The 24,088-nt window shown below is 48.0% G+C and overlaps 1 protein-coding gene across 1 annotated transcript in view; it reads right to left on the bottom strand.

Annotated features, from left to right (window-relative positions):
- FAM117B (family with sequence similarity 117 member B) overlaps positions 1-23,729 on the bottom strand; it is a 270,715-nt gene extending 246,986 nt beyond the window's left edge. The window contains exon 1 of the mRNA XM_078680238.1: positions 22,949-23,729. Within this exon, the coding sequence (XP_078536364.1) occupies positions 22,949-23,450 (502 nt within the window). The 5' untranslated portion in view covers positions 23,451-23,729. The remainder of the gene's footprint in view (positions 1-22,948) is intronic.
- Between the last annotated feature and the right edge of the window lie 359 nt (positions 23,730-24,088).

The following is a 24,088-nucleotide window of genomic DNA, read 5'->3' as shown; positions in this document are numbered from 1 at the left end:
CTCTTGTGCACCGCTTTCCCCTTCTTCGCGCCCACGTAACCAACAAAGAGTTGGTCATCCACCCGGAACTGGCGTGTGCGATCCAAGTAGAATGAGAGCGCATGTTTTGGGTCCAGACGGTGGAGCCGCTCTTCCTCTTTAGAGGGGTGCGGTGGCGGGAAGAAGGTTGGCAAGGTGATAGACTGCCCGATGTGGAAGGCCGTGACAACCTTGGGCAGGAAACAAGGTTTGGTACGCAGCACCACTTTGTCCGGATGGACAGAAAGGAAAGGTGAAGTACAAGAAAGGGCCTGGAGCTCACTCACTCTCCTGGCAGAGGTGATGGCAACCAGGAAAGCAGTCTTCAAAGTCAGAAGGCGAAGAGGACAGTTGTGAAGTGGCTCAAAGGGAGCGCACATCAGAAATGTAAGAACCAGGTTCAAGTCCCACTGCGGCATCACAAACGGAACAGGAGGAAACGTGTGTGTGATGCCCTTAAGAAATCTATTAACAATAGGGGACTTGAACAAAGAAGGTTGATCAGGCAGCCTGAGAAAGGCTGAAAGGGCAGAAAGGTAGCCCTTGATAGTGCCCAGAGCAGAGCCCTGCTGGGCAAGAGAAAGAAGGAAGAGAAGGACCTCAGAAAGAGGGGCATTGAGGGGATCCACAGCTTTTGCTGTGCACCATGCCACAAATCTGTTCCACCTGCAGGCGTATACCGACTTTGTGGAGGGACGCCTGGCTGCCAGAATGATGTTACAAACTTCAGGAGGCAAGCCAAATGGCCTCAACTGTCGCCGCTCAATCTCCAAGCATGGAGGTGGAGACTGGACAGGTTCGGGTGGAGGACCGTCCCCTGCTGCTGCGACAGAAGGTCCTCCTGAAGAGGCAGACGAACCGGGGGATCGACTGACATACTGAGTAGCTCTGGATACCAGTACCTTCTCGCCCAGTCCGGAGCACCAAGGATGACTTGGGCCCGGTCGCGCTTGATCTTCTTCAGCACTCTGGGCGGAAGTGGTATAGGCGGAAAGGCGTACAACAGACCGCAACTCCACTCGCGACGAAAAGCGTCTCCGAGCGAGTGCCGCCTTGGAAATTCCAATGCACAGAACTGATGACATTGCGCGTTCTCTTCGGTGGCGAATAGATCTAACCAAGGCTCTCCCCATCGCTGAAAGAGGCCTTGCGCCACGTCCGAGTTCAGACGCCATTCGTGATCCATCATGCACCGACGGCTGAGCTCGTCCGCCCTGGCGTTCAGAGAACCCGCCAGGTGTTGAGCCACCAGGGTCACGCCCTGGCGTTCCAGCCATTGCCAAAGGCGAAGAGCCTCTTGACAAAGGATCCACGACCCCACCCCGCCTTGTTTGTTGCAGTACCACATGGCGGTGGTGTTGTCCGTGAACACCTGCACTACACTCCCCCGGACAGAGGGGAGGAATGCCTTCAGTGCCAGACGAATCGCCCTGAGCTCCAACAGGTTGATGTGGAGCCGGGTCTCCGCCGGAGACCAGAGGCCTCTGATCTCCGCCTCTCCCATGTGGCCTCCCCAGCCCTGGAGGGACGCGTCCGTCACAACTACGTGCTCCGGTTGGGGAAGGGAGAGGGATCTGCCGCTGACCCAATCGCGGTCCGTAAGCCACCACTGCAGCTGTCTCGCAGTGCCCTCCGAGATCAGGACGTGGTCGGATAGGTTGCCCTGATGCTGGGCCCACTGAAACTTCAGGCCCCACTGCAGAGCCCGCATCCGCCACCTGGCGTGATGCACCAGTAGGATGCAGGAGGCCATCAGCCCCAGAAGCCGCAGCATCAACCTGACCGAAACCCGGGATAACGGCTGAAAGATGGGAATCAGAGCCTGAATATCCCAGACCCGCTGTTCGGGCGGATAAACCCGAAACCGCTCCGATGAAGAGGAGCTTCTGAGAGGGGCACAGGTGTGACTTCGGCACATTGATGGAGAACCCCAGCTGGTGCAGGAGGTCTGCCGTCGTCTGGAGGTGGCTGACGACTGTCTGGGGCGAGCCCGCCTTCAACAACCAGTCGTCGATGTAGGGGGGAAGACTGAAACCCCTAACCTGCGCAGATGAGCTGCGACCACCGCCATCACCTTTGTGAACACCCGTGGGGCGCTGGTAAGGCCGAAGGGGAGCACGGTAAATTAAAAGTGCTCGTGGCCAACCATGAACCGCAGGTAGCGCCGGTGGGCAGGCAGGACGGGGATATGAATGTAAGCGCCCTGCAAGTCCAACGCTACCATCCAGTCTCCTGGGTCCAGGGCAGCCAGGACCTGAGCCAGTGTCAGCATCTTGAACTTCTCCTTCCGGAGGAAGCCGTTGACGTTCCGTAGGTCCAAGATAGGGCGTAGGCCCCCCTTGCCTTTCTTGGGAACCAGAAAGTAGTGGGAGTAGCAACCACACCCTACTTCTGGCCCAGGAACGCGCTCGATGGCCCCCTTGGCCAAGAGGGCCGTAACTTCCTCCTGCAGAAGTCGCAAATGATCCCCCGATACACGGTGGTTCTGCGGTGGCATGGCTGGAGGAGTCGCCTCGAAGGGGAGGGACTAGCCCCTTCGGACGATTTGCAGCACCCACCTGTCCGACGTGACAGTGCGCCAATGGAGGTGGTGATGGCGAACCCTGCCTCCCACTGGCGTCACATGGGCCTGAAAGCACGGAATAGGAGGGTTTTGAGGCGGATGCTGCGGGGGAAGGTGTGGACTGACCTCGCCGCTGTCCCCGACCACCCGGTTCCCACGGCTGCCACCGCGTTGGGTATTGCCCTGCGGAGCGTGGCTGGCGGCGCGTGTGGGCGCACCCCTTAAAGCGCTCAAGCGCATAGTCTGCCTTGTCGCCAAAGAGGCGACGGCCATCGAACGGCATGTCCATGAGTGTGCTCTGGACATCTGCCGAGAAGTTGGCGGACCTCAGCCAGGCGTGGCGTCTGACCGCCACCGTCGTTGCCATCGCTCTACCTAGCGAGTCGGTGGTATCCAGCCCACACCTGATGGAAAACTTGGCTGCATCCCGGCCCTCCACAAGGGCTTGGCCGAGTTTATCCCGTACCTCCAACGGACACTCTGGCAGCACTTCCGCGACCTTATCCCACACAGAGTGGGTGTAACGTTCCAAGAGGCAGGCGGTGTTGGAAGACCGCAGGCCTAGACTAAGGGATGAGAAGATCTTCTTCCCATACTGGTCATACCTCTTGGATTCCCTGTCCGGCGGGGCCGACGGGAATGTGGTCTGGGAATTGGAGGCCTGGATGACCAGGCTCTCGGGGGTAGGGTGGGAGGACAGGAAACATGGGTCGCCCGGGGCTGGGCGGTGGCGTCTGGCCACGTTCCTATCTACGGGCGAACCCGTAGCGGGCTTGGACCAAGTGCCCAGAAGAACGTCGGTCAAGGCCTCATTAAAGGGCAGCAGAGGCTCGGCCGAGCTTGACTGCGGTTTAAGGACCTCAGTGAGGAGGTTAGTCCTCACGGCCGCGAGGGGGAGCTCAAGGCCCAAGGCCTTGGCAGCCCTCATCAGCACCACACTATATGTTGCCCCCTCCTCCAAAGCCACGGTAGGAGGAGAGACAAAACCAGTGTCTGGAGAGGTGTCCAGGCCACTGGCCTCCCCCAGGTCTCCTGTCCAGTCCTCATGAGACTGACACTCTCTGGTCAGAGGGTCTTCAGACCCCTCCCAGTCCTCTTCATCACCCATCTCCTGAAATTCAGGGTTCTCAACCAATGGGGCCTGTTCATAAAAGTGAAACTCACCAAACGACGTCTGGAGCGGCGCCCATCGGGGCCGTCCCGACGGCTGAACAGGAACGAAGGTAGGACCGGGGCCGGCGCCGCCCGAGGACGGCGCCGGAGGCGACACCTGAGGGTCCGACGCCGGGGAGGTCGTCAGATCCACCGGCGACGAACCAGATCCGAAGGAGGACCAGCGGCGTCCTGCGGCGCCGGGCCCGAAGGCGCCGGCGGCGTCGGAACAACTGGACCCCTCGGCGCCGGCGGCGTCGGGATAATGGGGGCCTGCGGCGCCGGGGCCGAAGGCGTCGGCGGCCGAAGGCCCCAACGGCGTCGGGGTCGGAGCCGCCGACCCGCTACGGCCCCCAGACGGGTCCGCTGGGCCCGGAGGCGCCGCGGAGCCCGTCTGAGGAGAGAGTTTCCTCATGGCCATGAGGAAGCGCTCGATCTCCTCCTGCGACGCGTTCAGCTCAGGGACCGGAGGGTGTGGAGCTGCACGCGGCGCCCGCGACTCCGACGAAGCCGCGTGGGCGGTGTCACCCGAACCGCCCGGCCGCATCGCGCGAGCGTCGGGGGGAATCCAAGGAGCGATGACGCCGCTTGGACTTCTTGTGCCTCTTACCTGACGACGACTTCGACCCGGAGGAGTGCGGCCTACTCTCGGAGCGGTGGTGGCTCCGAGCCCGCGACCTGTCCCTCGACCTCCCATGGGATCGGGACCTCTCACGGCGCGGGACCGACTGCCGGAGTTCGAGGCGCCTACGGGACCGCTCCCGCCTGGCTTTCGAGGAGAGGGCCCGGCAGTCGGAGCAGGCCTTGTCGTCGTGGTCGACGCCCAAACAAGATAAATACACACGGTGAGGATCCGTGACCGACATCAGACGGTCGCAATCGTCACAGTGCTTGAAGCCGGGCATCCCTACGGCACCGTTCGGAGTCGAGAGACTTCGAAAAGCAATCAAAAATGATCAAAAAAGTTAGTCAACAAGCATTTGCAATGCAATAGGTCTCGCATTAGGAAAGTTTGAGCTATTGGTATTGTAAATGGCAACGTTTTTATTTATGTTTCTTTTTTTTTAAATAGCTAAATTAATAGCTTCGTCATTTACAATGCCAATAGTTATAACTTTCGCAAATGTGATACCTATAGCATTTGTAATGCAATATGTTTTGTATTTACAAACCGCGAGAGGACAAAAAAAAGCTCCGGACCACCGCCTCCTCCCAGGCCTTCAAAAGGGACCTCAAAGTTCTCCTCCTCCAGAGACACCTCCCAAAGTAATTCACGTCCTCTTGCTATTTGTGAGGAAGACTTCCCACTACTGATAATTTCTACTTTACATGACCATGGAAGTGCCTTCCCAGTGTATGCCTGTGATTGGAGGGTCTGCCTTTTTGCAGTATTTTCCATGTACTGGTGTTCGGTGCCCTATTGTAACATGCACACACCACTCTGCCCTTGCAACACACGGCTGCTACCTCTCACATGTCTTTGCCTTTGATACTTGCACAAGTGCCACCATGCCCATGTAACGCTTGTTCCTGAGCCTGAGTGTCTAGCACTTATTGCAGGACTATACCTCTAATTATACTCTGTTTTCTCTTATAACTGCACACTTGTCACTTTCATTTCCTCTTGTGCACTTTTGACTACCTCATGTATTTTGGTTGCTCACAATTTTTACTCAAGTATTTTGTTTACTCACGATTGTCACTATTACCTTTACTACCTCATGTATTTTTGGTTGCTCATAGTTTTTACTACCTCATGTATTTTGTTTGCTCACAATTGTCACTATTACCTTATGTAAGTAACGTATGTTTTTGCAACCTGTTCTTTTGTAATGTTTCTCATTATGTTTCATTTCTGTTCCTAATGTGAAGCGCTCTGACGCCTTCGGGTAAAGTCCGCGCTATATAAAAATGCATAAATACATAAATAAATAAATACCGCCTTCGGGTAAAGTCCGCACTATATAAAAATGCATAAATACATAAATAAATAAATACCGCCTTTGGGTAAAGTCCGCGCTATATAAAAATGCATAAATAAATAAATAAATAAATACCGCAAATCAAACATCCTCGTCACTCTGCCGGCCTGCGACCAGGAAGTCAGGCAGGCCGGCGCGACAACCGGAAACAGGAAGTAGGAGGGCGGGAGCCTACCCCGCCTCCCACGGAAGAGCCGCGATTGTTTGGAGCACCGGAGCAGGCAGGAGCCTACCCTGCGCCCCGGTGCCGAAGGAGGGAAGAAGAGTCCTGCTGCCGGGCCCTGCAGCTGAGGAGAGCCGCTGCACGAAGGAAGCCGGTGAGTGGGTTGCTGAGCTGCGGGGGGGAGCATGTGTGTGCGCGTGCGGGGGGGGGGGGGCGGGCTGTGTATGTGTGTGTGCGTGCGTGTGTGTGTCTTGGAGTGCGTGTGTGTGACTGTGGGGGAGGGGGTGTGTGTGTGAGCGAGTGTCTGTCTGCGCGCGCATGTGTACGGCGCGGGACGCGACGTGCGCGTTCGCACACACAAATCCAGGAAAAAAAGCTCGTACACCCTCTTGTCCTCCTTCCCCCCAGACTGATCGCTATACGTCTCCAGCTGGACACATGCATCCTTGCGGATGCATTTTGCCAGCGAGACCCAAAAAAGGACCAGGGTTACTGCTTTTTCCAGATCTGCGCTTGCTGGCGCGGAAAAAAGAAGAACTGACGTCAGCACGTGGAGGCGGCGTCTAAATACTCCGACGACGTCATCACGGCGCCCACGACACCGACGACGGACGCGGAGCCGCAGACGATGCCTACCGACATGCAAGGGTACTGCTACGCAAAAATTTCCGGATCCAGTCTGACGACTAGGGATATTCTAAGGTAAGGAATCTAATACTAACGTGTCTCTTTCAGATATAATTAGTTATAACAAATGCTCCACTAGTCCGTATTCCCACGTCGTCCAGTAAAAATTGTAGATCACTTCTGTGGGTAGGACTAATGCCCACGAGAAAGGCTGCAAAATGCAACATGGACACATTTTTCCACTGGAAATGTACCCTTTGTATTTGGCAATGTAGCTAGCTGTGGATTTTGGGCCACAGCTCAGCAGACACCTAGGGAAATCTAGCAAACCTGTAAATTTTTTTCATCTAGACACCAAGGGTATCTCTCCTAAGTGGGGTAGCCTGTGTGGCTACCACCAGGTTTTCCTAACCAAAAGCTTTTGAAAACCTCAGTGTTTCACTAAAAACATACATTTTCAGCACATTTCAGTGAGGAACACTACTGGAATCTGCAAGGAGCCACAAAGTTTCTACCACCCAGCATTCCTCCAGGTCTCACAATAAAAAGCATTTGCAATGCAATAGGTCTCGCAATTGCGATATTTTGAGCTATTGGCATGGTCATTTACAATATTAATAGGTCAAAGTTTGAAAAATGCAAGACCTAATGTATTACAGAGAGCGCTGTGTCCCTGAAGTGGGCGACGTGCTCAGCATTAAAGTTATATTTTTAAGCTGAAACAGAGCATGGTGAAGTAATTTCCAAGTATGTAATAACCAACTCTTGCAACATCACATCTCCTCTCAGTTTCTACACATACTCTGATAATGTCCTGCTTTTCACTGGATGGTTTATGACTGATATCTAGAGAGAAGATATTACGTTTACCCATCATGCAAACATAAAATATTGCTGCCACTTGACCCACTAGAGAATGCAGCAGTGACTTTCTTAGACTACTGACCACAAAAGGCTGCCCTCGACCCCGCCACTGAGTACCACCTAGCCTCACAGACTTGAACACTGAGGTAATAAAAGGAAAACAATGGAAAAGGGAGAAATGAAAGAGCAGGTGCACAGCAGAAAGTTGCTGTAAATCGCCATACATGAATAGAATCACAAACACCACCCCTCCCAGATTTCGCGGACTCTCCACCAACCATTTGCATGGCATTACAGAACACAACAGCAGCCTCCCAAAGAGCCTTATTCTTTGTAATGACTAACAGTGAAAACACTGTTCAGCGGTCCTCTGTAGACCAGTGTGTATCTTTGTATTGATTTGAAAATGGGGAGAATAGTTATGGGGACAATCTATTATATCGCCCAACTCCATTGGTATCAGGAGTGCTACTAGGCATGATACCAAGAGACTGCTTTATACTGAAAACTGGATTAGAAAACCCAGTAAAGTGCCCTCCCACAAAGCCTTTAAACTGCTATGTAAGTAAATAGCTTTATATCCATAGGAATAGATAAAAATGACCCCATTGGCAGTGTAAAGTGTTCTGGAGTGAAGACATTATTTAGGAGTCACTGTGGGTGGCGCTAACCCGAAATTCACTTCCCTCCGTTACTGCTCACAGACGGGCCTGGTAAATTTGCTTTCGCCGCTGACAAAATGCAGCACTCCCTGAATAGCCACCACAAACACTGGTGTTTTTCTTTGTGTGGTTGCTATACACATTGTGAGCAAGGGGGTGTCCAAGCTGCTCACAGTGAGGAGTATTTGCTAATCCTAACGTAATTTTTACTACGCCCTTAAGAGATGGTGATTTTTTGTTGTTCGTGCCTGTAGCTTAGATTCTTTCTTTTTTTTACTGTTTTTATTTGTTTTTTGAAGAATCATCCAAAACAGCAGATGCATCTCATATGTTACAAAAGAAGAATTAGATTCAGTGACCATTCTTTGTGGAAATGGAGAGCGAAACATAAAATCATTTTGTTTGACAATCCCCCCCCCCCCACAATCCCACCCTCCACAATAGTCATGTTCTATTTACTGCGCCCCGTTGGTAATGCAAGAGTGCGTTACATACACCATTTGTTGAGGCCCCTATGTGTTAAACTGTGTCTCAGTCGGGACCCCAGAGTTCAGCTCTAAGCCATAGTAACTCAGCCATGGCTGCCATATCTTCCTGAATTTCATGGGGCATCCCCTCGCTGTGTATACTGTTTTTTCGGCTCCCATATATAGATCCATGTTTGCCCGCCATTTAGTCACAGTGGGTAAAACTGTGCTGCACCAGTATTTGGAAATATCTCTCTTAGCAACTAGGAGTCCTAGGTTACTCAGTAGAAGTTTGTGTCTGGGAAGGTCCACATCTGTGTGTATCCCTAAAAGGATGTATTTGGGATCCATTGGAATGTGTGTTTAGAGTACATTGTTAAGCTCTTTCACTATCCGTGACCAATAACTGCGGATTAATTGGCACTCCCACAGAGTGTGGATAAAGGGATCCGTGGCCGTAATACAATGTAAACACCTGGGGTCTCTGCTCTACCCATGGTGTGGAGTCTCACTCTGTCGTAGTATATCCTATGTAGGATTTTAAACTGCACTAGGTGTAGCCTAAGCTTAATCCCTACCTCTCTGGGGTGCATTAACACCATTTCCCAGTCAACGTCTTCCAGTGCTACAGTTGATCCCTCCCATTTGCTTTTAAGTGGAGATAGTGTATCGGGAATGTTGTTAATTATTGTTTTGTATGTCCAGGACACCGCCTTTTCCGGTATTTCTTCCTGCAACAGGCGGCCTTCTAATGCTGCATATTCAGGGATGTCTTATGTCAGGTTTTTGCACACTCCAGGCAAGCTGGAGTTGCTTGTATCTGTATTGTTGCTTATTGGACACACTGTACTCCTTTTGGAGCTCTGTGAAGGTTATAAGTTCTCCTTTCCGTATTATGTCCCCTGTCGTTGTGATCTCAATTGCATCCCAGTCCTTGAAGCCCTGCAGTTTCGCTAATCAGGCAGTCGCTTACCCTCCCATAGCGGTGTAGATTTTGTTAATCCCTTTTCCCATTTCAACTGTTTTTCCACCCCTTTCTAAGCTTCAATCACCCTCTGTGTTGCCGGTAATGGACTTTGTGTTCCAGATCCTCCATATATGTAAAGTAGGTAGGAGTGCTTCTGGAATTGTGTTCGCTCTAGAATGTAAGGTGGTCCCCAAGTGCATGTCCCCATTCATTGATAACAATAAGGTGGGCTGCCCTATCATAGGCTAGTATGTCTGGGAGGGCGATACCCCCGCTGTACTGATTGTGCTCCAGGGTCTGAAGTGCTATTAGCAGGTGGCCACCGTCCCATAGGAGCGTACGCACTTCGTCCGCGATCGCCTTAAAAACCGTATCTGGGATTTTGTGGTTTGTGTTTTGGAGGATATAAAGCCGTTTGGGGAGCGTGATCATTTTGTACATAGCAGCCCTCCCTAGCAGTATCAGTGGGTGACCTCTCCATCTGGCCTCTTGCAGCGTCTTCTCGGAATTCCTGTAGGGCCCGTTTAATGCTATGTGTGAGGCAGTCAGCTTCATTTGTGGAGATATATAAGCCAAAGTATTTGAAGACCTCTGTGGCAATATGTAGATGTTCCAGTATGGCGTACCTAGCTGTGGTACTTGCAATGGGGTAAAGGCTGGACTTCCCCCAATTGATGTTATATCCTGCGAATATGCCGAACTCCTCAACCAAATTAAATATGAGAGGTAACTGTGTCCGGATTGGAAATATACAGTAGAATATCGTCTGCATAGAGAGAGATCCGTTCATCTATCATCCACCCCTTGGGAGTCCTGAAATCCCTTAATTTCTGGATGAGCCCTAATTATGCATGCCAGTGGTTCTAAAACCAATGTGAAGATCAGGTGGGACAGTGGGCAACCCTGGCGTGTGCCTCTATGGATTGAGAAGTCCGCCGACTTTACGCCATTGACTCGTGCCCTGGGATTGGAGTATAGTACATCAACCCAAGTCCAGAAGTTCCTCCCAAAGCCTAGTACCCGGGACAGGAAAAGCTCCAAAATTCTATGTGGAAACATCAACATTTCCCGTCACAAAAAGGATCTGTTTTGGCAATTGGGTAATCGGAGGCTTTTTGCCCAGGGATCGATGGCCACACAGGGAAACCTACCAAACCTAGACAATTCTGAAAACTAGACACCCAGGCCAGTCCAGGATGGTGTGCCTCACGTAGATCCCGCACAGTTTTCTTACCCACAATACGCTGAAAACCTCAAACTTTGCCTAAAATTGAACATTTTCCTCACATTTGTGATCTAAACTTCCAGATTCAGGACTCCACAAAGTTCCTATCTCCCAGTGTTCCCAAACTTGCAGACTGAGTAAGCATCCCAACCCCTTTTTAGGTCTCGCCTAGGCAGTACTTGTGCTGTCTCTTAAGGATGTATTGTGTTCAGAATATTGGCTTTAAGCTCCACCCATTTCCCACCTATGTTTTCAACTGGCTCCTCTGACTGTCTTTTGTAAATAGCCCCTCCTTAGTTTCTCCCTTTTTTACTGTTGTAACCTCCCAGGAGGACTGTCCCCGTTACATGTGATGTAACGCTGTATATTTTATTTCTTCTTGGAGAGCACCCTTTTCTTTTTGTTGGCCTGCCTCTGCTAGTGTGTTATCTATTTACTTCCCGCAGGCTGAAGGGTTCCCGGACGATTTATTTGCCAGAGCTTTTTTAGTTCCCAGTGCAGTGTTTTTGCGTCTCAGCATGGCGCCCGCTTCATGCACGCTGCACTTCAATTGAAGTTAGTAAAATTTTATTAACTCTACATCACCGCCTGCAGCCTGCCGAACACTCCCTCACTCCCACAACAGTTGCGCTAGTGGTGAGGATAGTGGATGGCTCGTCCGACTTTTTTATTTGATGTGTTTTTTAAAGCGGCACGCCTCGCTTTATCTTCAACAATGGAGGACTTATACCCAGAGTACATAGCCATGATTTATGTTTCCTACCATGAGAACGCGCGCGTCGCCGACAGCTACTTGCCCAAATCCATGCATCAACTGGCATTGTAAATAGTTACAGTGAGGTCAGAGCTTCACGTGTGAATTCTTTCCCGGGTCTCTTCAGCACATGTGAGCGTGCAATAGACATGGGAGTCTAGGAAACGTGCATGTGTGCTTTCGCTGGGGCGCTTAACAGGGAATGCGCATTAAAGATGTGGCTCATCAGGCTCCTGCAAACCCTGGGTCTCGCAACCAGTGCCCCATCTTCTCCTCTCCCGGCTGGAGCCACCCACTACCCTCCTCCGAAGTGAAAAGAGGTTGCGCCGGTGCCCGAACCTGCGTCACCATTATTGCTAAACATGGCTGTAATATTTGCCACTCTACAGTTACCCAAGCTGTGAGTCTCCACACTATTGCTCACCCTAAACAAATGCCTACTCACACAAAGTTGAGTAGGCCTGGACTTGGTGAGTTAAGTAATGCTTTAAAAAATATGCACAATCCTAATTGCAAACATTATAACTAATTTCGTTTACATTTGAGGTCTGTTAGTTTCTGTTTCTCCAGTTTGCAGTGACTTAGAATGTACTCTGCTTGAAAATGTGTTTTTTGTTTCCGGTCACACTAAGTCATTTGGTGTTTTGCTCCTCTGTTGCAACTGTGTGAACTATATACATCTGCCATGCTGCACGCATACAGTGCAGGTTCACCTCTGTTGTCCATACGTGGGCTCTAAGTAGCGTACACAATGGCTGCATGTCCTTTGCCCAGTTACTTTACGCTAACATAGCCATAGCTTTACTGTAAAGTTGCTGTAAAAGCCTATTATATGGTATACTGTGCACCCTTTTCTTTAATAATCACTCCACTGCAAACAAAAAAACAAATAAAAAAACATTGTTGTTTACAATGACCAGTGCGCAAACTCCAATAAATGCAAGACCTATTGCATTACAAATGCTTGTTTTATATGGCACATACAAAACTCCCTGGTGTCCAGTGGGCTCTTCCCCCCCCCCCCCCCCCATCACCACCTGAGTGGCAGATAGGGAACAAAGCACCCCCGACACAATTTGCCCTATGGGTGACAGAAAGACTTGTCTGACATTTTTGGGATGGAGGTTCGACCTGATGTGTGGTAAGGACCACCCCAGCCCTAAATATTTGCCTTAAAAAATATTACATTGTGTTTAGGGGGGTTTATGTCCCCACAGGTGCATATTGAGACCCCCAGATTTGCCTCAGGGGTAGTAAGACTGTATTGCCATTTTTGGGGTTGGGGGCTCAGCCTTAAGTGTGGGAGGGCAGCCCCCACCCTTTGATATTGAGGAAAAATAACCTGGCTTCGAGTGGGAAATGCTGCGTCCCAAGATCTGCTCTTTAATTATGAAGGAGGGTTGTATTGTTATGGTCTAGGCTGTACATAGTTGCAAGTCTAAGTTTGTATGTGTGTGTGTAGGGTGTTAGAGCCCTACCATCTGTCACACTACTGCCCAATTTCCCAGTTACCCATTTCTGGGAAACCTGCTGGACACAGCAGTTTTCCTAAATGTATCTACCCCTGTAGAATCCAACAATTGACTGCACCATTTGCAGTTAGTTTTAGACCAGGCTGTAGCTCTGAGGCATTAGTAACAGCCATACGCTATGATCTACAACAATGGGTAGATGATATCATCCCTGTAACCTTGACACCCTGATTCTGTTCAATCTAACAACAGCATTTGATACTGTAATGTAAATCATCATATTCTCTTAGACCATCCGGAGATGGTGAACATTCATCATAAACTCAGGGGTCAAAACAATTTGCACTGTTCTCAGATCTATACATGCCACCCGATTCCACGTAATTGCTTCGGTGTCTATATGTATGCAGGTGTTACACAGATTGTAGTAAAAATCTCAAAGGACCTAAACGATACAGCACTTCAATGTTTTTACTGTCTACCTCTGGTTGTACAGTGGGTATGTTACCATCACTTGAAAGTAAGTGGGAACAAAACCGACTCTTTGCCCTTCGAAATCCACTACCTTTTGAATTTCCCATTTTGCACAATGTTTCTTGGTCCTGAGCCAATCCAAGAACTGGTCGTAAAAACCTAGGAGTGAAAGTAGGATCTAATTTCTCATTAAGCAAGCAGATTAAGTTAATAGCGAGTTTGTGTCTGTTCCGATTACGAACACTGAAGAGGCTGCTAGGCCTGATTTCTATTTCTCATAAGATGCGGATTCTTAACACGTTTATAGCTGCCGGCTAAATTAATGCAATGCACTACTAAACTATTTAATTCACAGACTGCAGCTGGTGCAAATCAATTCAGCACAGTTGACATTGCACTTTAAAAAAAAAAGAGAGCTCAGAAGTACCCATCTCAACCATCAGCACATTATCTGCCAGCGCTTCACGCGGCGGCGGAAGACGGCCAGCTCCTGGCTGATTGGCATCACGCTGAAATAGTGATCTTCTTAAAACCGGGTGGGCCCCCAGAACTGCACACCTCATATAGACCGATTTCCCTACTCAATGTTGAGGCGAAACTTCTAGCTAAAATCATTGCAAACCGCATTGTCCCGCATACAGCAACACAAGTTCATCCAGAACAAGCGGGATAAATGCCCGGTCTGCCACCCGACATAATATCCGTTGTGCACATAATGCTATTGCCTCTGTGGAACGGCTGGACGTGCCAGCTGCGCTCCTTCTCGCAGATATAGACCTGGCCTTTGAATTCCTCAGCTGGGCCTACCTCTTTGCACTGCTGAGCCGCCTTAACATCAGTCCTCGACTTACTAAATACATCCGCCTCCTATACACAGACATTACCGCCTTGGTGCGGGTCACCGATTCGATCTCGTGGCCATTTCACATTGGAAGGGGTACAAGGCAGGGATGTCCTCTGTCTCCCTATCTTTTTGCACTCGCCATGGAGGCACTCGCGGCATGGGTAAGAATAGATGCCCAAGTATATGGCTTTGAGTGGTCACAGGAGGTCTCTGATCATATAGCGTTATACGCTGATGACATATTATTCTTTTTAACATGCCTGAATAGATCCGGCCCACTTCTACTTCGGATAATGCACATTTTTGGCGAAAACTCTGCCATTTATAAGAAAGCCCGCAAATCGATTCTGTGGCCTCTGCGGTGGGGCGATTGGCTCCTGACTTGGTCGCGTCAGGTGACGGTAGTGCCGGATTGATTTAAGTATCTTGGGGTCTTCCTGTCGGCGTCTCAACCCGCCTCCAGGAATTAGAATCAGGCCCTTTTGTTGATCCAAGTTAAAGAACAGGTGCGCCCCTGGTCACACTTGCCTATCATCATTCGACAGATCGGCCACGTTTAAGATGGTCTCGCTGCCCTCCTTCTCTATCAACTTCAAAACCATTCCTACCCAATATCGCATACATGGTTCATGCAATTGAACGCGGTCCTTAGTCACTTCCTTTGGGGTGGAGACTCCGTACGTGTCGCACTAAGAATGTGCTTCCAGTCAGCAAATGGTCTCACTCACTCAAGAACTGAACTCTAGGCCAATTGATTTGTAGAAAAATATATAGTTCTTTTATTTTAGAACCAAGAATAGGTATCAAAATATACTTTCTCAGAATGAGGTTTCTTAGTTAAATACTTTTCAAATAGGCAATAGACTTAGGAGTACAATAGTTACAGTTGTTGCAATAGGCAACACAATGTGACATTGAGCTCAATGGGAATTGTTAGTTAAATGCAATTAATTACTTTATGGATTACTTCTCTAACCACAGGACTGGATCCTAGATTCAGTCCTGGGACATCTCCTGTAAACAGTTGAGTAAAAGCGTTTTGGTTACAGTTGTGATTTTTAAGGAATATTATTGTATTTTAAAAGTTGACACTTCAAAACTTTTTCACATAGAATCACCAATGTTATCTTATGGAAGGAAATTCACTTAGCAGGTAAGTAGTGTTATCGTTACTTTTTCTTACTCCGTGTTGGATCCTGGATCCAGCACTGGTGCATCTCCTGTAAACATTTTAAAGATTTTGTTTATGTCATACAGGCGATTTTTAACTAATATTTGTAAGTTTCAAAAATCGAAACTTCAAAACCTTTTCGGCAAAAAACAGGCAATGTTATCCTATGGAAGGCAATTCAAGTTACCGGTAAGTACAGGTACAATTACGTTTCAGGGTCAGAGATGGCCACCAAGATCCAGCACTGGTATCTCTCCTGATAACAGGTGAGTATTTTCGTTTTCGTGATTCGGCTGATTTTAGATTCATATTTTTAAGTTTCAAAACTCCACACAGAATTTACAAGTGAAATCAGTCAGTGTTACCCTATGGAAGAAAAGTGAGTTATCGGCTTTTGGGTAAGTACTCAAATGACAGAGTTAGGGTTCTGGGAATAGACTCAGGGGTCTCCCAGGATCAGGTAGGTACTGTTGTTACACTCTCAGCGGCACAGGGGCAACTGGGTGCAGAGTGAGTAGGCCCAATGTTAATCAATGGGAGAACTGGAAATTGAACAAAGGTTGCAGGCTCGGGGACAGAGATTCTTCAGGTGCAACCACCACTTCGAGGGGTAAGTTGGGATCTTGGAGGATAGGTAGACACCCAGGAGTTGGGCACAGGGGGCCGTGGGGCACGGGGTGCAGGGGTGTCTTTTGGCGTCTGGAAATCTTACCCTTAACTGGTCGCGGTTGGAGGGGTCCCTTGTTGGGAGGCTGCAGGCGTCGTCAGGGTCGTCGAGGAGGGTCCTGGGTACTGGATTTGTGGTCACAATCGCCAGGGGGATGTCCTCGTGGTCTTTGTTCACTCAGGCACAGGCCGGGCTCGGCGGTTGCAGAGTGTGCTGGATTTGCGGTTCCTGGCTGCCACCAGCGGTGTTGCTGTTTGAGCAGAACCACTGTTCTTGGGAGTCTCAGTCTTTTAGATGAGCAAGGCAGGCAGGTCCTCCGGGGTTTTCGAGGTTGCTGTCCTAAACTATATACTAAATACTAAATTTAGGGACGTTACAGGTAGGGCAAGGGCAGGGACCAATGGGTCCCTGTCCTGGAGTGAGTACACCCCATATCCTGCTCCTCTCCTGTGGGAGGGGCCTGGGACCTAGCTCTGATTGGGCAGGGCTCCCCATCCTCAAGATGACAGTAGCCCGGAGTTGCATTTCACCTCGCCTCTCCCATCTGAGGGGTGGTGTTGGCACAGGCTGGTACACCCCATTTCCTCACTTAGGGTTTCCCGCCTGTCTTCCCGGCAGAGTGGGGGTCAGAACCGGTAGGGACAGTTGCCGAGTACATCAATTGGCCTGTGGAAGCTCATAAAAGGCTGCATGCCTTTGAAGCTTCCCCTACCCATCATGGGGGAGGAGGCTTGGCACCTCGTCTCCAGGATGTGCATTGTTTCAGGTCCCCGAGGAACGGCAAGCTCTCGACCCAGGGGTCCAGAAACATGCCTGGTGGTGGTAGCCACGCAGTCAGGACACTGGGAGTTGGTTAGGTTTCAGGGGGCATCTCTAAGATGCACACTGTAGTGCATTTGGCATTAAATCTCACACTGGCATCAGTGTGGGTTTAATGTGCTGAGAAGTTTGATATCAAACTTGTCATTCTTCAGTGTAGTCTTATGGTGCTGTGGAGTTCGTAATAACAACCTCCCAGCACCATATACTCTTAATGGCAGCACTGCACTTACAGTACCCAGGGCCATTCCGGGCACTTTAGGGGCACGGGGCTCATGCACCTGTGCTCACACCACTGGTATAGTGCACCCAGCTAGAGGGGTGACTGAGGTATGCCATGGCAGTGTGTTTGTGGGCACGGCACACAGGGATATGTGCCATGTCGACTCTCTGTTTAGTTCTGCACCGAGACACTCCGCCTGCAAAGGCAGTGTTTGTGTGTCAGGGTACAGGGCCACTTAGGGTGGCACAATAAGTGCTGCAGCCCTAAGGGGTCTTCTCTGGTCGCAGAGCCCCGGGTACCATTTACCAGGGCTGACCTGTGGCCAGAGATGCCAATTGGGTTTAGGTTTCAACACAGTTTTAGGGAAGGAACACAGGCCCTGGGCACCTGATTGGCAGGAGCCCAGGGCACACTCAGTCAAAGTACATCAGCAATTCAGCAAAAAGTGGGGGCATACCATGCAAGAAAAATGGCATTGTCTCACCAGAAACACCAGAAGATATGAAAGCGGCGGGCTGACTATCAGGGTTTGTATCTTGAACCTATCCCCCACCCTACACAATGAAGATCTGCCATAAAGATCTAATGCTGGGTGCTAATACCGAGAATAATTATACCTGTACTCGAATATTACGATTGGAGATTTTGAAGGTATACAGATTACCACATTAAAATCTGCGGAATACCTGACTCTGGAGTACCTTGGTGTCAAACTTACAGTCAAAGGCACCACGCTCATCAAATTTCACACCATCAACCATCCCCCCTGGTGGGCGTGCCCTCTTCGCCAAAGAACTAACCGACCTAATAATGCGTTTCTCCCTAACAGACATGAAAGACGTGTTCCTGGGTGACTTCGATATCCACTGGAACAACACAGAAGACACCACTGTCGAGAACCACTCAACCTGCTTGAAATAACCAACCTCAAACAACTCTGCAATGAACCAACATACACCAAAGGAGCAACTCTGGATGCGATCAGCACCAAAAATGAGCTGGTCTCTCAGAGACCGATCTCTCCCATTGACTGGTCTGACCACCACCTCATATTGTTTAATATCGACTCACCTGTCAGATACCAACCAATACGATCTGACAAACCCAAGCACTGGATCAAGAACATCAATGAAGTTCCTATTGCTGAACTTGAATCCAAGATTCATGCCCATTTACAGCTCCAGCCTACCACTATGATGGCTGATGACCTCACAGTTCACTTTAATTCAACAATGATGGAGAAGTTAGATCAAGTAGCGCCACTCAAACTTAAACAATTGAGAGCTATCAAATCTAAATCATGGTTCAACGCGGATCTCAATAACTAAAGACAACTCGGACTTGCAGAAAGGACTTGGAGACAAAACCCTTCGACATTGAACCTAGCATTTCTTAGGTCTGGACAGTTGGAATATAAAAAGCACATTTTTAGAAAAAAAGGCCTCTTTCTTCGGCAGCCAACTAGACCAGGCCAAGAATAGTCCTAGAGAACTCTTCAACTTTGTTAAAAGTCAAACGAATGGCACATCCCCCCACAAAATAAACCACCAATTATCGATGAGAAGAAATTTCCAGCTTCTTCACAGATAAAAGTGACAAAAAATGAGCAATCCTTCATCCAAACCTCCAATCTACCTTCAATCTAAACCTGCCCCCCTATAGTCACCCATGACCAAGCATAACTTAATCATACAAAGGACAACCAGGTCCGCTGCCAACTGAAAAATGATGCGAATTGGTCGGACTTCGAACTCGTGTCGAAAAATAAGGTTTTCAAGTGAGCTTAAAGTATGCCTCCCACTCTATGGACCCTCTCCCATCCACAATAGTACAAAAACTCAACCACATCATTGCTCCTTTCTGGACTAAAATCATCAACTCCTCCCTCACATCAGGCTGTATCTCAGACTCCCTCCAATTAAGACAAATCACACCCATACTCAAAAAACCAGGGGCCGACCCCAACGATCTCAACAACCTCAGACCCTTCTCCAACCTCCCGTTCATAGCCAAAACCTTGGAGAAGTGCGTTCTCCAACAACTTAAACATATTGATGATTTCAACCTTCTCAACACCTTTCAATTGGGATTCAGGAAAGATGTTAGCACTGAAACAGCCATGCAAAATATTTCAGATGATATCTACAGAGCCTTATATGAAGGTGAAGCTCGTCTTCTCATCAGTTTTGACCTATCGGCGGCTTTCGAAACAATAACTCATCCAGCTTTACTTCAGACTTTTAAAGTCCGTTCTGGTATTAATGGTGTAGTACTAAAATGGTTCACTTCCTAACTTCAGTTCGCAACAAATTAAAATCAACTCCTGTCTCTCTATGCCAACACGAGACACACTTTGGGTCCCTCAAGGCTCGATCTTCTACCCATCCCTTTTCAATCTCTTCATGGAACCCCTTACAATCATTCTGAAACAAGCAGGAGTTAAAGATCACCTATATGCAGACGACACAACTCTACTACAAAATCAAATCACGCAGTGACATCTGACACCTCAATGTCACATTAACCAAGATCCAATCTTGGTTTAACGCAACCCACTTAAAGTTGAACCTGGACAAAACGGAATACTGGTCGCTCCAAAAAGTAACCACCTTCCTATCCAAGACTGGCTCAAGAACCTTGATGTCCTAAACTGCTCTCTCCTCCTATCCGATTCGGTTAAATTACTAGGCATTACCCTGGACAAGAACTTATCGATGAAGGGCCACATCAAAAACTCTGCAAAAGGTGTGCTTTATTCACTAAAACACCTGAAGAAAATTAAACCTTTCATTCCCCCCGTGTGATTTTAAGACTATAGTACAATCCCTAGTCCTATCTAAACTGGACTACGGGAATGCCATCCTAACACGAATTCCAAAAGCTCACCTAGCCCCACTAAGGTCAGTCCTTAACATGGCAGCTGGACTCATAACTGCGGTAAAAAGGTTTGAACAGATCACACCAACCCTCCACTCCTTCAACTGGCTTCCCATTGAAGGTAGACTTATCTACAAATCGGCCTGCATCACATACAAAACCCTTCACTCTCTTTCCCCCTATTACCTAACCAGCAAACTGGTAAAAGCTGGAAGAGCCAGAACTCGCTAACACACAATGGTCGAGCACACTAATCAATAAATACATTCCAATCCTCCAATATTAATGGTAAGAAAATTATTTCAATGTAAGTCAACTTAGACAGCAATTCAGTGGAGTTGTTTGTAGTTCAATCTTTATTCTTTTGTTTTGTCTTCAAATAAAAACTGTAACCGTAGCCAACGCCTTTCGTCCTTCACGGACTTCTTCAGGGCTACAAAAACATATATACATATATAACAATTACTATACATAAATTTACACTATATACACAAGAACAATTTTGCAAATAATCAATTCATAAACACCATTTTCAATGGCCATATAAAATATAATATATCCAATATTTACAAAGCATTCTATAATACAGAATAGCTCATCTATATACCTCCACTGTTGCTATTCTATCATGTCTTTTGTGGTCCACAGTACACATCATATTCAATCAAAGACGAAAGGAGAATTCAGAACCTTGCACATCCTATTTTTTAGATATAGTGGGCTAGCAATAAATGAACCATTAAAGCAAAACTCCAGTTGGTACAGCTTTAAAAAGAAAGTTAGCATTTCTTACCAGAAAAATAATATAGATGGGATTTGGTCTTTAGCAAGTACTTTAAGTATTTCCAATGGCGTCAAACTTGAATACGGATTGCCTAGTGTATGAAAATGGGGATCAATTTTATAACCTATCATTTCTTTATCATTAGGTTTTGACATAGGCCATATATACACTCATCATGCATACCTTGAAATTTTGTTTTGTCTTTTCTTCGTATATATATATATATATATATATATATATATATATATATATATATATATATATATATGGATTTCAAGGAAATTGTAGCAAAGGTACTGCTGCTTCCAGTATTCAGTCCTGTTATAAAGTCCCCAATGCTGTTCATAAGAAAAGGGGGAATAGTGAGGTGTCTTGTAGTAATGTTGCACTATAGTTTGCAAATTTTAAACTTTCTTACACTAGGTGGTAAGTAGTGACCAGTCATAAGATATTTTCACTTGTCTTATAAATTATTCACTATTTTCTTGTTGCTCTATTCATCTCTAAGGAGAGCTTTTACGGACCCTATTGGACTCCCTCATTTATTGGACTCCAATTAGTATACTAAGACAAGTGAAAATATCTTATGATGAGTGTATATATGGCCTATGTCAAAACCGAATGATAAAGAAATGATAGGTTATAAAATTGATCCCTATTTTTATACACTAGGCAATCCGTATTCAAGTTTGATGCCATTGGGAAATACTTAAAGTACTTGCTAAAGACCAAATCCCATCTATATTATTTTTCTGGTAAGAAATGCTAACTTTCTTTTTAAAGCTGTACCAACTGGGGTTTTGCTATAATGGTTCATTTATTGCTAGCCCACTATATCTAAAAAATAAAAAAGGATGTGCAAGGTTCTGAATTCTCCTTTCGTCTTTGATTGAATATGATGTGTACTGTGGAACACAAAAGACATGATAGAATAGCAACAGTGGAGTTATATAGATGAGCTAATCTGTATTATAGAATGCTTTGTAAATATTGTATATAACCATTGAAAATGGTGTTTATGAATTATTTGCAAAATTGTTCTTATGTGTATATAGTGTAAATTTATGTATAGTAATTGTTATAAATGTTTTTGTAGCCCTGAAGAAGTCTGTGAAGGACGAAATGCGTTGGCTACGGCTACTGTTTTTATTTGAAGACAAAACAAAAGAATAAAGATTGAACTACAAACAACTCCGCTGAATTGCTGTCTTCGTTGACTTAAATTGAAATAATTTTCATGCCATTAATATTGAAGGTCTGTAATGTATTTATTGATTTGTGTGCTGGACCATTGTATGTTAAAAAGTTGTAAATAAGACTTTCTGTCTTAGGAGATTTAGGGGCTTGTGAATCTCCGGTCCGTGACACCTAGAAACCTCTACCAAATAGCACTAAGGATAGGTGCAATTGTGTTTGACCCCATTCTCCGTTCTCTTCTTTCCAATAAGATCCAGAACTCTGAGAAGCTCCAACTCACTTCTTCTCAGCCCTCCGAAATTGAAAAGGAAAACCACTCAATCCTGATCCTTTTCTGGTAACGTACCCAGGATGGGGAACTCACTCCCTATATACCTCAGATGCAACCCCTCCTTCCCCTGCTTCAAAAGGGACCTGAAACTCCTTCACCTCAAGAAATACTTTACCGTCCAAGTCAACAAACCTAGACTTCAATAGACTATGACTCCCTGCTCACTGGTCCATCAAGGATAGGTGGTTATTTGACCGTTTCAACATCCCGAGCTTCCTCCCTCCCCTTCACTGTATGCTTAATTATAATGGTTTGCTTATATCTTTATGCATCCTTATATCCTGCTATGTAATGTATGTCTAATTATAATGATTGGCTTATATCTTTATGTAGTCTTATGTACTGCTATGTAATGCAACTTTTTTTCCCTTGTATATGTAAAGCGTTCTGATACCCATGGGTCTAGCTACCGCTATATAAAACACACACATATATATATATATATATATATATATATATATATATATATATATATATATATATATTGTATGCACAAATATACATATAATATATACAAACATACGTACGTTTGGAATTGCAACATATGAAACTGACAGATTTCGGCACGCAGTCGCTCATGTGGCGAAGGCTACATGCGCGGCTCCACCCCTCAGTGGCCCTCTTGACCCCGGTTTACACACCTACCTTTGCAGACCGGGGAGCTGGGGCTCTTTCTCTCCGGGGAGCTCCTATGTTCGGGAGAGCGCCTCTGGTTCCAATTCTTGCCTGTGGGAGGCGCTGAAACCGGAACGGGGGATGGGTCGACAGGCCACAGGTGGACGGGAGAAGAGCAGGGAGACAGCGTCGGGTGATGCTGTTGCCCCCGTGGGGGGCTCCCGCGCGCACTCCCGTTGGGACCGGCCCGTGCAGCGGCGTTGGCGGTCTGCGTGCCCACAGTGGGGCTTCCTCGCGATGATGTGGAGGGCAGGTGGTGGCGCGTTGCGGAAGGACTGGTGCTGCGAGGAGGGGCGGTACGCGTGGGGCTGCCCCCTGGGTGCAAGAGTAGAGTCGGCGGGGTGGGCGGAGGGTGCCGGAGCTGGAAAGGGACCGTGGCCCTCATGGGCTGTAAGCGGCTCCCTGCAGCCGGGGCTCCTCCCCCCGCCGTGGCCGGGGTTGGGGAACCGTTTTTTCTCACACGTTGAGACATATTCAATGGGAGGATCGGTGGTTCCCAGCACGAGTGTAGGGGGGTGGCGGTGTACTAGGGTGCCCCCCGCACACGTCACGCACCGAACAACAGCTCCTATAAGAGTCCCGTTGCCAGCGCAAGGCCTCTGCTCGGTGACGTCACTTAAGCAGCGGTACCCACTCGTGCTCGGTGTTCCACTACTACCACCACGACGCTTCGCTCTCCTTTCTTGATGCCACCCGCTGCCGCTCCGTCAACAATAGTGCCAACTCGTGGCCCGCCCATCGACGTCTGCCACTGGTCTGACGCCTCCGGCAGCTCGTACCGGCGTCGTCAGTGATTGGCCAGATCTCTTTGACGGATGGCTGGCAGTGTAAGGGGGGGTAATCTTAAAGGGACAGACTCCAACAGCACAAGAGAAACGGCCTATATGTTCATTGATGACTTGGTGTCACCCTATCATCTTTTGTGGATTGTAGAGGGAGGGGTGCGAGGTAGACTTCATGGGGATCTTCCGTGAGGCTGTTGCTATGGTAGGAGGGATCTGTCCACCAGAGTATTTACCTGTCAGTGTGTGTTTGTGCAAATAGATAAACGAGTGTTTATTTGGAGAAACATAGTCCTGTGTGTGTGTGTGTGTGTGTGTGTGTGTGTGT

This window comes from Lissotriton helveticus, chromosome 3_1 (assembly GCF_964261635.1).
Source record: "Lissotriton helveticus chromosome 3_1, aLisHel1.1, whole genome shotgun sequence".
In the NCBI taxonomy this organism is placed as follows: Eukaryota; Metazoa; Chordata; class Amphibia; order Caudata; family Salamandridae; genus Lissotriton; species Lissotriton helveticus.
The sequence above is the reverse complement of the archived record's forward strand: the minus strand, read 5'-3'. Positions and strand labels throughout refer to the sequence as shown.